Here is a 17816-nt window from a genome sequence, read left to right as displayed (position 1 = left end):
TGTGTGTGTGTGCATGTCCAATAAAACATCTAATTTGTTATTAAAAAGCAGAATTTGTTCTCTAATGTGTTGGCACGTCCCTTAGGGACAGCAGTGCAGATGCTCTGTTTTCGGAGGTTGACGCACCAACCTAACTAAATGCTCCTCCAACGCTAAAACAAACTCACTTCCTCTTCAAGATCCTGTTCATTAGAACGGGCAATGAAAAACGGAAATTAAAGTCCAGGTAGTCCCTCCCCGTTTCAGTCCATTTTCTTCCATCTGATGCCTAATAAATATGTAGTAAACTAAACTCACTGTCCAAACAATCATGGCTTCCCCAAGTACTCCCTTAGTTAGTCTGTCTTCTTAAACTGGAGACTACTAACAATTCAGGAAGACCTACAATGGAGACTTTATTATGACAATGATCCATTGACCTCCACAGTTGTATTTTCCCAACACGACTTTACAAGCTTTGTGTATCTGAAGAGTTGATGTTAATGCTGGAGCGAGACTTGATGTACACATTTTTCAAGACACAGGAGAGGTCGGGTTGAAACATTACTGATGTTTCACGTTAAAAATGGCTCTAAAGATTGATGCTAAACAACGTTTGACATGTTTGAACGAAGGTAAATAGATAATTTTTTTTACTTTACGTCGTGACTTCCCACCCCCCCCGCCCTACTTTTTAGTAGCCTACCGAAGCGCTAACAACTTGGAGTTATTTGGACATCAATTATGAACTTTGTCGAAAGAAACCACATTTGTTGTGGACCTGGGATTCCTGGAAGTGCCTTCTGATGGAGATAATCAAAGGACCTGAGCCCTAGGACCATGCCTCAGGACTACCTGGCATGATGACTCCTTGTTGTCCCCAGTCCAACTGGCTGTGCTGCTGCTACAGTTTCAACTATTCTGCCTGCGGCTATGGAACCCTGACCTGTTCACTGTGATTACTATTATATGACCATGCTGGTCATTTATGAACATTTGAACATCTTGGCCATGTTCTGTTATAATCTCCACCCGGCACAGCCAGAAGAGGACTGGCCACCCCTCATAGCCTGGTTCCTCTCTAGGTCTCTTCCTAGGTTGTTGCCTTTCTAGGGAGTTTTTCCTAGCCACCGTGCTTCTACACCTGCATTGCTTGCTGTTTAGGGGTTTTAGGCTGGGTTTCTGTACAGCACTTTGAGATATCAGCTGATGTAAGAAGGGCTATATAAATACATTTGATTTGATGTGCCAAATGTGAGCAGACAGGCTGACTGAATGTGCAAAGTCAATCAACCTCAGGGAGACAGCAGGAGATTGGAACATTTTTCTTGCCTCCTTCGACATTGATTGCTTAACTGAGGGAGAAAGTAAGACAAGGAAGAAAGAGAGAAAATAGAGGCTAATAGGTTACATTTCCTCTTTTTCACGACACCCAGATAGACTCAATTTGCTGATCTGTACCATAAGCTCTTTCTCTACCTCTCTTCCCTTGTACTCAAAACAAACAGCTAACATGGATGAAAAGCAGCTACCTTCCCAAACCTGTCGCCTCATCCGGAGTGACGGATAGCATGGATAACGAACGACAGTATGTTGAGTTAAAATAGCGAGGTCCAACAACTTGAAGATTCCAGCTATGCTATATGTACTGTACAACTGTATGTGGAAAACTGTATATGAAACACATTGATTTTACATTTTACAGAATCAAAGTCCAGCTTTTATATGAAGTGGATAGGATTTGCCTTGCATTTGAGAAATAATAACACAGCATTTCAACAGCAGAGAAACTAGGGAGGGCTTGGACAGATGACCGTCAGACAGACAGACTGACGGGAAACAGAGAGACGGGACACTAGATGGCTTGTTAAACGATTCAAGCACACATACAAAATACAGACCAAAGAATGCTGGTAAAAATAAAAATAAAAAAAGAGACTGGCAACGACAACATGGCTTCTAAAAAATATAAATGATTGTGGTAAAATTGGTAGTCGGGTTTGGCTCACGTAGTACCAGAGTGTAGAATAGAGGATCAGAATTGTACCCCCTCCCCATCCTGGTGATAGTTGACAGCTCCACAGGTGCAGGAGGCAGGAGGCAGGACAGGAGCCTGGGGGAGAGAGCACTTAACCCCCTCCCTCCCTCCCTCACCAAACCTCACACAGCAGAGCCTATTGGGAGTAGGACAACGTTTCCCCTAGGCCTAGACGCTGATCTAAGGTACATTTTTGCAGTTCTTCCGCCAATGGTAAAGGTTAGGCTATAAGGAGGGGAATCTGATCCTAGATCAGCTCAAGGCAACTTCTACCTTGAGTATGGTGAGTTGGGTCCATAGACCAAGAACAGTGGGTTCAGGTGGTCAGGTCGCGTAGTGGATTGGCTCAATGGGGGAACAGCCCCAAGGTGGCTCAGTAGTTACAGCACTCCACCCTGACCTCTGAATGACCTTTAACCTTTGAGATGTGGGGTCAACAGTCAGTCTTCCTCGGCATTCGTTGACATCTGTTGGGGGGTTAGGGAAGGAACAGGCGCAGTTCTGTTCTGATTAGGGTGTCTGTCTGTGTAATATACAGTTGAAGTCAGAAATGTACATACACTTAGGTTGGAATCAATAAAACTCGTTTTTTCAACCACTCCTCAAATTTCTTGTTAACAAACTATAGTTTTGGCAAGTCGGTTAGGACATCTTTGTGCATGGCACAAGTAATTTTTCCAACAATTGTTACAGACCGATTATTTCACTTATAATTCACTGTATCACAATTCCAGTGGGTCAGAAGTTTACATACACTAAGTTGACTGTGCCTTTAAACAGCTTGCCATTGTCATGGCTTTAGAAGCATCTGATAGGCTAATTGACATCATTTGAGTCAATTGGAGGTGTACCTATGGATGTATTTCAAGGCCTACCTTCAAACTCAGTGCCTCTTTCCTTGACATCATGGGAAAATCAAAAGAAATCGGCCAAGACCTCAGAAAAAAAGTGCAGACCTCCACAAGTCTGGTTGATCCTTGTGAGCAATTTCCAAATACCTAAAAGTACCACGTTCATCTGTACAAACAATAGTACGCAAGTATAAACACCATGGGACCATGCAGCCGTCATACCGCTCAGGAAGGAGATGTGTTCTGTCTCCTAGAGATGAACGTACTTTGGTACGAAAAGTGCAAATAAATCCCAGAACAACAGCAAAGGACCTTGTGAAGATGCTGGAGGAAACGGGTACAAAAGTATCTATATACACAGTAAAACGAGTCCTATATCAACATAACCTGAAAGGTCGCTCAGCAAGGAAGAAGCCACTGCTCCAAAACCGCCATAAAAAAGCCAGACTACGGTTTGCAACCTTTAGGAAAAATGTCCTCTGGTCTGATGAAACAAAAATAGAACTGTTTGGCCATAATGACCATCGTCATGTTTGGAGGAAAAAGGGGGAGGCTGTGAAGCACGGGGTTGGCAGCATCATGTTGTGGGGGTGCTTTGCTGCAGGAGGGACTGGTGCACTTCACAAAATATATGGCATCATGAGGGAGGAAAATTATGTGGATATATTGAAGCAACATCTCAAGACATCAGTCAGGAAGATAAAGCTTGGTCGCAAATGGGTCTTCCAAATGGACAATGACCCCAAGCATACTTCCAAAGTTGTGGCAAAAAGGCTTAAGGACAACAAAGTCAAGGTATTTAAGTGGCCATCACAAAGCCCTGACCTCAATCCTATAGAAAATGTGTGGGCAGAACTGAAAAAGCGTGTGCGAGCAAGGAGGCCTACAAACCTGACTCAGTTACATCAGCTCTGTCAGGAGGAATGGGCCAAAATTCCCCCAACTTATTGTGGGAAGCTTGTGGAAGGCTAGACAAAACATTTGACCCAAGTTAAACAATTTAAAGGCAATGCTACCAAATACTAATTGAATGTATGTAAACTTCTGACCCACTGGGAAGGTGAAATAAAAGCTGAAATAAATAATTCTCTCAACTATTATTCTGACATTTCACATTCTTAAAATAAAGTGGTGATCCTAACTGGCCTAAGACAGGGAATTTTTACTAGGATTTAAATGTCAGAAATTGTGAAAAACTGAGTTTAAATGTATTTGGCTAAGGTGTATGTAAACTTCCGACTTCAACTGTAACTGGTCCATAGTCAGACATACAGTACAGCATTGTAGTTGACAAGGCTAGATATACAATTCTTCATTGTTGGTTGAAGAATCTCAGGCTCAGGACCCCTCTAGTCACCCAGAAATGCTGATTTAACCTGGGAGGTGTCCCTCATCACATCCAAAATGGCACATCAATCCACCCCATTCTCCTAATTCCCAACTGGATCCAGGTGCGTTTGGCAGGATTGAGTCCTCATCCTTCAGGGATCGAGGAATTAGAGGAAAAGGTGGAGGAGGAAATCCACCTGTACTCTGTCCAGTCATCCTCCCCACGCATGTCTCCACAATTACCTCTCTCTCCAAAAGTTATGTGTGTATTCCAGCTTGATACAGCCCTCTCTTTCCGCACGTATGTGTTCACGTACGCGTGTGTGTCATTAGCTTGTGTATGTGTGTGTGAGGGGGAGGGGGGGCCGTGGTCATAGGGGTCGTGGCCGGTGCAGGCCGTCAATGTCGGGGGTGAGCTGGGGGCTGTGGGTGGCCTTGGTGGGGGTCCAGTCCCCTAGTGAGGCCTGTGCGGCCTTGCGGTGGGCCAGCCGGTGGGTGATAGAGAAGCCTGCGTTGCCCTCCAACTGGGATAGCACCACCAGCACCTGCCTGCAGGGGGAGACACAGTCAGAAAACACTGTCAGGAAACATGGTCATGCATGGTCATGCACCGTCCTCAACAGAAAGATGTGGTATATGAATAGTGGAGAATATGACCGGGAGAGAACATTGCCAGAAAACATTGTAATCATTCCGTGAACAGTGAGGTGGTATATAACGAAGTATGGATTCTAAAAATGTATTTCTAGGCAATGTAGAAAACTATAGCCTACTCATATTTAGGAGGTAGAGTTCTTTGGAAAGATAACTGCCTCGTGCTTCTCCGCCCATGCATTGCCAGCCTACTCTATTTCATTGAGACTACACATATACTAGGCGTACTTGATGTCACACGCCCAACTAAGAGAGGAGAGGTAGGCTACTTAACGTGAAGCAGTGAATTCTGGGTGTGTGAATGTGACAAAAATGTGCTTTTAATACAATAGGTACAGTGAGGGAAAAAGTATTTGATCCCCTGCTGATTTTGTACGTTTGCCCACTGACAAAGAAATTATCAGTCTATAATTTTAATGGTAGGTTTATTTGAACAGTGAGAGACAGAATAACAACAAAAAATCCAGAAAAACGCATGTCAAAAATGTTATAAATTGATTTGCATTTTATTGAGGGAAATAAGTATTTGATTCTCTCTCAATCAGAAAGATTTCTGGCTCCCAGGTGTCTTTTATACAGGTAACGAACTGAGATTAGGAGCACTCCTAATTAGGAGCACTTAGGGAGTGCTCCTAATCTCAGTTTGTTACCTGTATAAAAAGACACCTGTCAACAGAAGCAATCAATCAATCAGATTCCAAATTCTCCACCATGGCCAAGAACAAAGAGCTCTCCAAGGATGTCAGGGACAAGATTGTAGACCTACACAAGGCTGGAATGGGCTACTTAGACCATCGCCAAGCAGCTTGGTGAGGTGACAACAGTTGGTGCGATTATTCGCAAATGGAAGAAACACAAAAGAACTGTCAATATCCCTCGGCCTGGGGCTCCATGCAAGATCTCACCTCGTGGAGTTGCAATGATCATGAGAATGGTGAGGAATCAGCCCAGAACTACACGGGAGGATCTTGTCAATGATCTCAAGGCAGCTGGGACCATAGTCACCAAGAAAACAATTGGTAACACACTACGCCGTGAAGGACTGAAATCCTGCAGCGCCCTCAAGGTCCCCCTGCTCAAGAAAGCACATATACATGCCCGTTTGAAGCTAATGAACATCTGAATGATTCAGAGGACAACTGGGTGAAAGTGTTGTGGTCAGATGAGACCAAAATAGAGCTCTTTGGCATCAACTCAACTCGCCATGTTTGGAGGAGGAATGCTGCCTATGACCCCAAGAACACCATCTCCACCGTCAAACATGGAGGTGGAAACATTATGCTTTGGGGGTGTTTTTCTGCTAAGGGGACAGGACAACTTCACTGCATCAAAGGGACGATGGACGGGACCATGTACCGCCAAATCTTGGGTGAGAACCTCCTTCCCTCAGCCAGGGCATTGAAAATGGGTCGTGGATGGGTATTCCAGCATGACAATGACCCAAAACACACGGCCAAGGCAACAAAGGAGTGGCTCAAGAAGAAGCACATTAAGGTCCTAGAGTGGCATAGCCAGTCTCCAGACGTTAATCCCATAGAAAATCTGTGGAGGGAGCTGAAGGTTCGAGTTGCCAAACGTCAGCCTCGAAACCTTAATGACTTGGAAAAGATCTGCAAAGAGGAGTGGGACAAAAGCCCTCCTGAGATGTGTGCAAACCTGGTGGCCAACTACAAGAAACGTCTGACCTCTGTGATTGCCAACAAGGGTTTTGCCACCAAGTACTAAGTCATGTTTTGCAGAGGGGTCAAATACTTATTTCCCTCATTAAAATGCAACTCATTTTATAACATTTTTGACATGTGTTTTTCTGGATTTTTTTGTTGTTATTCTGTCTCTCACTGTTCAAATAAAACTACCATTAAAATTATAAAACGTACAAAATCAGCAGGGGGTCAAATACTTGTTTCCCTCACTGTAGGCTAATGCATACAAAGCAGAAAGATGACTGTTTCCAAATAATCTGCAGGACAACTAAAATATTTTCATCTCAAAATTGTCTGATCTGACCGCCCGCTCCCAACCGCAGCGTGAACAATGCCGACCACACCGCAATGATCTCTGTCGGGAAAGAAGGTCTACCTGGGGCCTCATTTATAACCATACATTTAACACTAAATATCCGCGTGCACCATTTCTGAAAACACTGCACACGCACAAAAATATCCGATTTATAAACTTGGTGAACCCCATACAGTACATACCCATGTACCCATTATGAATTAGACCTGCATGCGTGAACGGGCATTAGAACTCCGCCTGAAAACGCCCATCATTCACCTTTTATGGTGTATAGTCTGAAAGTATTGGAATTAGACCAAGACAGTATCTAAAGGAAATAGCAATGGAAAACTTGATCAAATGTCTTTGGAGGTCATGGCAGAATGTTTTATTTTGTAGTGACCGTTTCTGAAAGACAAAAACAATTGCAAATTGTTGTGGACCTGTAAACAGATTGTTTGAATGCAATAATGTTTTGCATCCACTTTTTCCCGAACCTTAATATGCTTCACTGCCCGCGAATTCTGAAACATTGTCTACTCGAAAAAAATGAAAACTACAGTAGACCTACTTACAGTGGTAGCCTACACACTTCAATGAAAAATATCAACTGTCTGTTCACCTGCTAAATTCTACTGTATGTTATAAACTGTGCTCCCTGTCGGATGCATAGAGCAAAAACTTGAAAATATAATAGCCTAACTAATAGTACCAATTAATTGAGAGATGCGCATGGTAATTTGGTGTATGGCTACTATGGGAATATAAACTCATGGCCAGAAAAGGAGAGGAATTTATTCTGCAATGGTTATGATATATGTATTATGTTCATAAATGAAATATTGCTTATGCTAGAAACATTAACATTACAGTACTCATATGTAGCCTATAAACTGCGCTTAGGATCAGATCGCATAGAGCAAAATAGACTACTTGAAATAGCTTATCTATTTACTAATGTGAAGTGGGTCAAACGGGAGATGGGACGAATGGTAACCTATCCTAACTTGTGTGCCTAAAGGCTATTTTGCGAGTAGCCTATGAAACCATCACAGTCCGAAAAGGTGAGGAATTTATTCTGCAATGATCATGGAAATAAAATAAATAATAGGAAATATGCCTATTTCAAATTATTTTAGAATGCAAAGATAAATCGATTTGCTTTTCTCAATAATGACGAATGATTGAATCTTGTAATTTAGCTAGTCCTACGTGTTCTTTTGTTATGAATAAGAGTGTCATCATATATTCCCCATTTACACAAGGACACTTTTTTTGCCTTCTTGCAATGCAATACTTCAACCAGTAGAAACTGCGTACACATAGTCTGAAGTTTGCAGGAGGATAAACACATTCTCACGTCAAGTTAGTTTTTTATAAATGCCAACTTTTGTGTGAAAACTGGTGCACGCATGTTTTGGGGACGCTTCTGATTTCATTGATCCTTTTCATATTTCAGATAGGCCTAGTTTGGGTGAGTTAAAATTATATACTTCAGTGGTGGTACTGGCTATATGTCTAAAGATGGCTAGCTGAAACATTGCACAACCTTCAATACTTATGGGATGAAGATGTAACATTCTGGCGAATGAATTGCGATATTTGTGAGGAAGAAAAAGGCTACAGACAGATCATGCTTTCCATCCGATCCTGCAACCTCCGCTGCATAGGCCTACCGGTATATGATCCTGTTTGCTCTGGACTGACAATGTGACATGACATTCCTAGTTGAAATTGACTGCTAACATCAATGACTTTCTGCTCAAAATGCAGGTGTAAAACGCAGTTTATTTTTCTCTGTCTTGCGTTTTGAAAATGCTTTACTGTTTATGGCTGCTACATTTGGGCAGCGATTTTATGTGCGTGCTCGCCCTTCGTACATGTGCGGGGGTCGCAAGCTTTGAACCACTCCTTTTTGGGGGTTGCGGGTCAGAAAGTGTGAAAACCACTGAGCTAGTGACCAGATTGCAGATTTGCTGTACAGCTATAGGATCAGATGCAGCGCAAACATCAAATTATAGGGAGAGAGGATTGCCATAAATGAATATGCAGCTCCAAAAATTGTTTGGTGATCAAGAATATGAACTGTTTACTTTGCTAGTTCACCAGCCATGGGGCATCAAGCAACAATTACTAGCCTAGGCCTACTGATCTTTTGGTATGTCAAAATTGCTTGAAATTGATCATTTACTTACGATGCTTGCATTTTGAATTTGTTGTTAAAATGTATTATTATATAATCAAAATGTGATGTAGACAAAATAATGAAAAGGGCCGTCTGGTAGCCTCAATACATAGACAAAGATTTGTAGTTGAATAAGTTATTGCCTGTAGCCTATAGTTTTTTTAACTTGACTTGAAAAAACTTGTGACTAGACTCGATTTTAGAATGCACGACTTGGACTTGACTCGAGACTGGACCGGTTGTACTTGGGACTCGACTTGAAACTTGGACCTTGTGACTTGAGACTTGCTTGTGACTCGAAAAATCGTGACTTGGTCCCATCTCTGCCTACTAGCACCTGTGTAAGCTTACATTCTAAAAATGCCTATATAAACAATGTACTGCGTGGTGTACAGTAGTACCTGTGTAGAGGCGGTACACTGTCGATGGTCTTGAGGCTGCCGCGGGTGGACACTACATTGAAGCTGTCTGTACAGTCACATGACACGTGGAGGTAGTACTTGGGGTGGCGGTTCTCCACCACCACGATCAGTCCAGCCCAGCCGTGGGTCAGGTAGTAACACGTCATGCCCTCGCGACCCTGCAGAGACATACAGAGACAGACACACAAAAAAATGCAGACAGACAGAAACAAAGATACGGACAGAAACACAAACAGACAGACACAAATACATTGTAAATAGTACATACATAAGATGCCATTTGAGTTCCACATATGCCTGTGACACAGTCTCTCTCTATTCAATCTACCTACTATGTTTAGGTAATGCCAGTTTCTGATTTCTATAACTGGATGTGTTTTGTCTCCAGTAGTGAAATGCTCTCTTTGCCGTCGCTGTGCAAGTGTGTGTCTGTTACAGAGTGTGTGGTGTACGCTACACCCTCCTCACCTCGTGTCTCTCTCCCTTGTTCTCGGTCAGTAGGATGATGGCGTCGGCCAGCGTGGTAGCGGTGGCCTCCACCTGCTCCACCATCACCTGACGGGAGCTGTAGATGGCCAGAATGTACCCTGGGAAGTCTTGGCTGGGACGCCGTGCACTTGTGGGGCTCGACACTAAAAGAAGACAAGAGAAGATTCCATTTTGTTTCCATTGTGATTGGCTAGGTTCAATCCACAAGCTAGCAGGTTAACTAAAGGTGTAAGCATTAGCACTTATGGAATAGACAACATAGCTAGTTTTTGACAATACATGGTCCTTGGGAGTCTATAATAGATGAATAGTCCATAGGCATATTCTCCCTATTGAATGCTTTGCCGGTTCGGAATGTCTTTGTTGTTTTTGAATATGTGTGTGTGAATGTTTGTGAACATGGAAATGTATACGAGAACACAAATTTGGGTGTGTGTGTTAGCTTGTGTGAACCTAGTGTGGGCAGTACTCCTCCACCATCCATTCATGCTAATCTGTAGAGGGATATACTGTATGTATGTATGTATGTATGTATGTATGTATGTATGTATGTATGTATGTATGTATGTATGTATGTATGTATGTATGTATGTATGTATGTATGTGTACCTGGTGTGGGCAGTACTCCTCCACCATCCATTCATGCTAATCTGTAGAGGGATATACTGTATGTATGTATGTATGTATGTATGTATGTATGTATGTATGTATGTATGTATGTATGTATGTATGTATGTATGTATGTATGTATGTATGTATGTATGTATGTATGTATGTATGTATGTATGTATGTGTGCGTACCTGGTGTGGGCAGCCCCACTCCGCTGAAGTTCATCTGCCAGTGGTTAAAGGCGCAGCACACCATGGCGTACTCGCCCGGCTCCAACATCACTTCACAGCCCACAAACTTCTTAACGGCCCGCTTGCTGTGGGCCAGCAGCCGGCCCAGGGTCAACTTGTTACCACTGCCAAACGATGCTCTGAACACCATGATACACAGGTCCAACAGGTGGCTGTCTGCTGTGTCTGACCGCCTAGAGGAAGGAGGGAAATAGAAATTCAGAAGTTTAAAATATGTATTTTTTTTTTTCATTCCAACAGGTGCCTGTCGAGAAAGAAAGAGAGAGTAGAGAGAGCAAGAGTACCTGCTGCCCTCCTGGAAGAGGGCGAACTCCAGCGCGGTCCTCTCCAGCACGGTCAGGGCAGTGACCGTAACAGGACCAAAGGCTCTGCTGGGGAAACAGCCCTGTAACCGCACCTCCTGCCAATCCGAATGGATCTTACAGATGTCCACCGAGTCAAAGTACCTGTGGAGAGAAACAAAAAAATACACTGTTAGACAAGATTAGAATCTCTGACTGTGTAACAGAGTCAGTTCAATCCTGACCAGGACGTGATCTTACAACCTTATGCACACACTCGTCGCTCAAAGCCAATTGCGCTGTTGTTAATGACGTCGGAGGAGATGGCTGCCGTTTTACTGGCTCCTAACCAATTGTGCTATTTTGTGATTTTTTTTCCCGCATTGTTTGTAGCTTATTTTGTACATAATGTTGCTGCTGCCGTGTCTTATTGCCGAAAAGAGCTTCCGGACATCAGAACAGCGACAAAGATTTTTTCTTTAATGAGTCTGATGCAAAGGATATACTGTTTCTCCCGGACCAGGCCCAAATCACTCGCATGAAGAAAAGACGGAGGTACAGTGGGCGCAGATCCGGGTCCCTTGTGAGAATTCATTGGTGCGTGGGTAACCTGCGTCTACCATCCGTTCTATTGGCCAAAGTGCAATCACTGGAGAATAAACTGGAGAATAAACTGTTCGAGACTATCCTGCCAACGGGACATACATTTTTTTAATATCTTACGTTTCACCGAGTCGTGGCTGAACGACGACACGGATAATGTACAGTTGGCTGGGTTTTCCGTGCATCGGCAGGACAAAACAGCTACGTCTGGTAAGATGAGGGGTGGTGGTGTGTGTCTTTCCCTCTCTCTGGTTTCAAAGATGAAAGTAAGCGCAAGGGCACATGTGGAGAAATTTCAATCTCTTTCACCTCCTTCCCTCTCATCCCTCACTTCTTCTGGGAAAACAAAAAAGAAAAGCAGACGGATGACTGACTAAGAGGAAAATAGAGAGAGATACCTCCTCCTCTTCTAAATCATTGTTCTCTTGTTCCTCCTGGACATCTGAAAAGATCTGATGTATGACCTGTTGATCACTGAAACGTGCACTCATGGCTTCAGCAAAGAGAGAACTGGGGGGACTGTCATCTGCAACATCATAGCCTTTGACTGCATTCTCCATTAGTAAACAAGAAATATTTATTTTGTCTGAAATGTTGTTTATTTTGTCTGTGAACTTGAGTCATGTGTGGGGTCATGGAGGGGAGATGCTGCACGTGCACAAGAAAGTTTTAGTTTTGTCAGAGTTCAATCAGTAGCACACACAATCTCAATTTCTCATTGTCTGTGTGTGTGTGTGTGTGTGTGTGTGTCTTTGTGGTTTTTGTGGTGTGTAAATTATTTTATAACTGCCGGGTCAAAAATGACCCTAAGACAATCTTTGTACCCTGGTGGTGTAAAGCTTTCATGGAAACATTAACAAAGGCAATGTTTCACTTTTTCTAATGTTGGGGTCACTCTAGGAAAAGTTGTCAAATTTCAAGTTGAAAAAATATAATTTAGGGTTTTCTCTGCTGTTAAACATAGTGGTGGGTAATTTTTTACCCTTAAGACAACACAAGGGTTAATCCTATCAGTCCCGAGAGCCCAGCAAAAATCGGGTTTTCATTTATCTGCATGTCCAGCCCTTACAGTTGAAGTCGGAAGTTTACATACACTTAGGATGGAGTCATTAAAACTCATTTTCAACCACTCCACAAATTTCTTGATAGCAAACTATAGTTTTGGCAAGTCGGTTAGGACATCTACATTGTCCATGACACAAGTAATTTTACCAACAATTGTTTACAGACAGATTATTTCACTTATAACTCACTGTATCACAATTCCAGTGGGTTAGAAGTTTACATTCACTAAGTTGACTGTGCCTTTAAACAGCTTGGAAAATTCCAGACAATTATGTCATGTCTTTAGAAGCTTCTGATAGGCTAATTCACATCATTTGAGTCAATTGGAGGTGTACCTGTGGATGTATTTCAAGGTCTACCTTCAAACTCAGTGCCTCTTTGCTTGACATCATGGGAAAATCAAAAGAAATCAGCCAAGACCTCAGAAAATAAATTGTAGACCTCCACAAGGTACCACGTTAATCTGTACAAACAATAGTATGCAAGTATAAACACCATGGGACCTCACAGCCATCATACCGCTCAGGATGGAGACGCATTCTGTCTCTTAGAGATGAATGTACTTTTGTGCAAAAAGTGCAAATCAATCCCAGAACAACAGCAAAAGACCCTGTGAAGATGCTGGAAGAAAAAAAGTGTACAAAAAGCGAGTCCTATCTCGACATAACCTGAAAGGCCGCTCAGCAAGGAAGAAGCCACTGCTCCAAAACCGCCATAAAAAAGCCAGACTACGGTTTGCAACTGCACACGGGGACAAAGATCGTACAACTTGGAGGAATGTCCTCTGGTCTGATGAAACAAAAATATAACTGCTTGGCCATAATGACCATTGTTATGATTGGAGGAAAAAGGGGAAGGCTTGCAAGCCGAAGAACACCATCCCAACCGTGAAGCACGGGGGTGGCAGCATCATGTTGTGGGGGTACTTTGCTGCAGTAGGGACTGGTGCACTTCACAAAATAGATGGCATCATGAGGGAGGAAAATTATGTGGATATATTGAAGCGACAGCACGAGACATCAGTCAGGAAGTTAAAGCTTGGTCGCAAATGGGTCTTCCAAATGGACAATAACCCCAAGCATACTTCCAAAGTTGTGGCAAAATGGCTTAAGGACAACAAAGTCAAGGTATTGGAGTGGCCATCACAAAGCCCTGACTTCAAACCTATAGAACATTTGTGGGCAAAACTGGAAAAACGTATGTGAGCAAGGAGGCCTACAAACCTGACTCAGTTACACCAGCTCTGTCTGGAGGAATAGGCCAAAATTCACCCAACTTATTGTGGGAAGCTTGTGGAAGGCTACCCGAAATGTTTGACGCAAGTTAAACAATTTTAAGGCAATGCTACCAAGTACTAATTGAGTGTATGTAAACTTCTGACCCACTCGGAATGTGATGAAAGAAATAAAAGCTGAAATAAATCATTCTCTCTGCTATTATTCTGACATTTCACATTCTTAAAATAAAGTGGTGATCCTAACTGACCTAATACAGGGAATTTTTACTTGGATTAAATGCCAGGATTTGTGAAAAACTGAGATGAAATGTAGTTGGCTAAGGTGTATGTAAACTTCCGACTTCAACTGTATATTTACCTCTCTTATCATACCCTCATTTGCACATGCTGTATATAGATTTTTCTACTGTATTATTGATTGTATGTTTGTTTATTCCATGTGTAACTCTGTGTTGTTGTATGTGTCAAACTGCTTTGCTTTATCTTGGCCAGGTCGCAGTTGCAAATGAGAACTTAGCCTATCTGGTTAAATAAAGGTGAAATAAAATAATAATAAAATAAATTTAGCCTGACAATTAAATGTTTTATCATTTTCTTTTCATGACCAGGGCCAAGTAAAACACAAAACAATTTCACTTGAACAGTTCATTGATGAATTTTATTGACAAAGCACATCCCTGATAAAAATGAATTTATATGAATGCTGTAAGTACAGAAACTGTTTGCTCAGTGGGAAATTAATATCCAACTAGTCAGTGACAACTGTGCAGAGTTTGGAGTTTGTGACAGCAACTATGTGTGTTTATTACAGTATTATAGAGTCTATGGAGCTAGGAACACAAGCATTTCGCTACACCCACAATAACATCTGCTAAATATGTGCATGTGACCAATAAAATTTGATTTGATTTTGTCCTTGGATTTCCTGTTATCTTCTATGTTGAAGAACCCCTTACCTTCAAATTACTTTTGTGTAGCTTGTGAGCGTCATGTTACATGTGCGTGTTCGTGAGAGTCTCAGCTTTTCATATATGGCTTGTAAAAGTTTCTAGCTCAAATGATTCGGACTCTACAGACTTTTTTGTAAAAAGACCCAGCCTGGGGCCCTTTGGGATCCGCCCTCGTCTCACAAACACTTATCTACCTCAGCTCCCGTTAATCACACAGACGAATGATTGGTACCAACGGACGCAGAAGAAAAAGACGAATCCAGTGGTACAATGTGTTTAAAAGGGGTTAGAAGTCCAAATTGCGCCGGGGTCGAGGTGGGACTCATTGAGTTAAACGCTGCGAGGACTTCACCTTGCTTATCTACCATTTATTTGTCTGTCAAGTACTCTTTACCTTGCTGTATGCTGAGCAGAGTTACTGGGTTCTCTCTCTCTTCTTTCAGATACAGTATATAGACAGACAGACTCTAGATTCTATTGCTCATTTAATTGACGGAGAAGATGGATTTAACAAAGACAGGCAGACAGACAGTCTGCACAGAGCATTGGGCCTTGTACCCTACATTGCAACGTTCACTTAATTGACAGAAAGCAAAACAAGCTGACAGTCAGGAAGGGAGGTGCATCCTTGTTGCAATGCACTCTCAGAGTCTGATTCACAGCCTAGCATTCACTTATTGGACTGCCAGGCACGTTAAGTTTAACTCATGCTACTCAACAAGCTAGCAACCACACCAAAAAAACGAATCAACCAACCAAATAAAACAAAAACACTTGGCATTAACAAGGCAAGCAGGACAGAAGTGGGTCAGTGCCTCTCAGTTTAAGTCTTACACACTGATGATTATCTGCTGAGTCAGCTAATTAACTACCAATTAGTCAATTACCTGAAATACCATCTAATTGACTCTTGTTAATGGCACTTGTTGGTTTTAGTGAGAGCACACCCAGTGGGTCTCCAACATCGTAGTCACCCATATCTGACCTAGTCCTAGGTCCTTGGGTGATTGGCACATTAAGACGGGACCTACTTGATGAAGTCTCCATACTCCATCCAGAAGACGCCCTCGCTGCTGCCGTGGGCCATGAGCTCGTGGCGGAGGAGCTGCGGCCAATCAGGCCACTCGTCTGACCAGCTGCCGTTCCACGAGAAGCGACCCCACGGGTTCCTCAACCGCAGAAGTCTGAGAGGGAGAGAGAGAGCATGTCATTAGCTGAAGCAATTAAAAGGATTAATTAAAAGCAATTGGGAAGGACGGAAGGACTCTTATCAGGGTTTGGTAAGGTTCTTACAACTAAATAAATAAAAATAGATAAAAACGTAAAGGATAACTGACGGGATTTCCCGAAAAAGAAAGATACATGGCCCTTTTCAACAATAACGTATTAGCCACACCCCTTTATCACGTGTGACCAATTAGCCACACCCCGTCCCACTAATAACCCAATCAGCTCTTACCTGTAGCCCTGTACGTCCCGTACGTCCAGGATAGAGTAGGCATGGCGAGGGCGGAGGCCCAACGACTCATACACCACATCATCCACCTTCATGTTCCCTCCTCCGCATGATGCCCCCATCAGAAACCTATCCACCACACAACATAGATAGAGACGCATTAGAAGAAGTTAGAGTCCATTTCCATCACCTTAAACTCGGGGCAGTTGCCAAAGTGGACCCAGATATAAGCCTACTCTTGGACTAAAAAAGGATTCTCCATTGAACATGCTTGTTAGTCAAGGAGTAAGCTTAATCAGGGCCCATTCAATAAGCCTCTACATGTCTTTTCAAATGAATGATTTGTTATTGACCGAGACCAGGGATGGGCAACTCTTTTATAGGCACGCGGACCAATAAAACACCGACCGGCTTGGGGCCCATTTGTATTTTATTTCGTATTTATTAGGGATCCCCATTAGCTGTTGCCAAGGCAGCACTTACTCTTCCTGGGGTGCAAACACATTAAGGCACTTACATTACATATGAAACAGAAGATAAAACAGTACATCATATAACATTATTACACCACTACATATCTACAATACAAAATGTATAATACCACCATACAACAATATTACAATGTACGTGTGTGTAAAGTGCGTGTGCTAGCAGTTGTGTGCGTATGCGTGTGTCTGTACCTTTGTGTGTCTCTTCAGGTGTATTTTTTCCTGTTTTTTTTATCTGATTCTACTGCTTGCATCAGTTACCTGATGTGGAATAGAGTTCCATGTAGTCATGGCTCTATGTAGTACTGTGCGCCTCCCATAGTCTGATAAAGAGACCTCTGTTGGCATTTTCTGTGGGGCATGGGTGTCCGAGCCGTGTGTTAGTAGTTTAAACAGACAGCTCGGTACATTCAGCTTGTCAACACTTCTTAAAAAAACAAGTAGTGATGAAGTCAATCTCTCTTCCACTTTGAGCCATGAGAGATTGACATGCATATCATTAATGTTAGCTCCCCGTGTACTTTTAAGGGCCAGCCGGGCTGCCCTGTTCTGAGCCAATGATCACACGACTGAACAGTAGTCCAGGTGCAACAAAACTAGGGCCTGTAGGACCTGTCTTGTTGATAGTGTTGTTAAGAAGGCAGAGCAGTGCTTTATTATGGACAGACTTCTCCCTATGGACCGACTTCTCCCCATCATAGCTACTGTTGTATCAATATGTTTTGACACCAAGCAGTTTAGTCACCTCAACTTGCTCAATTTCCACATTATTCTTTACAATATTTAGTTGAGGTTTAGGGTTTAGTGAATGATTTGTCCCAAATACAACGCTTTAGTGTTTGAAATATTTAGGACTAACTTATTCTTTCCCACCCATTGCAGTAATTTCAGTCGCTGTAGAAGCTGACGTGTAGTGTTGAGTCATCCGCA

The 17816-nt window shown here is 42.6% G+C and overlaps 1 protein-coding gene across 1 annotated transcript in view; it reads right to left on the bottom strand.

Annotated features, from left to right (window-relative positions):
* Nucleotides 1–4078: 4078 nt before the first annotated feature.
* Nucleotides 4079–17816, bottom strand: part of LOC115200971 (calpain-15-like) — a 78841-nt gene continuing 65103 nt past the window's right edge. Inside the window, exons 6-12 of the mRNA XM_029764136.1 lie at nucleotides 16402–16527; nucleotides 15974–16126; nucleotides 11091–11252; nucleotides 10747–10979; nucleotides 9925–10088; nucleotides 9436–9614; nucleotides 4079–4746 (exon numbers count right to left, since the gene is read on the bottom strand). Coding sequence (XP_029619996.1) covers nucleotides 4569–4746; nucleotides 9436–9614; nucleotides 9925–10088; nucleotides 10747–10979; nucleotides 11091–11252; nucleotides 15974–16126; nucleotides 16402–16527 — 1195 coding nt within the window. The 3' untranslated portion in view covers nucleotides 4079–4568. The remainder of the gene's footprint in view (nucleotides 4747–9435; nucleotides 9615–9924; nucleotides 10089–10746; nucleotides 10980–11090; nucleotides 11253–15973; nucleotides 16127–16401; nucleotides 16528–17816) is intronic.

This window comes from Salmo trutta, chromosome 10, assembly GCF_901001165.1.
Source record: "Salmo trutta chromosome 10, fSalTru1.1, whole genome shotgun sequence".
NCBI lineage: Eukaryota > Metazoa > Chordata > Actinopteri > Salmoniformes > Salmonidae > Salmo > Salmo trutta.
Note: the sequence above shows the minus strand (reverse complement) of the source record. Positions and strands in the feature narration are given on the sequence as shown.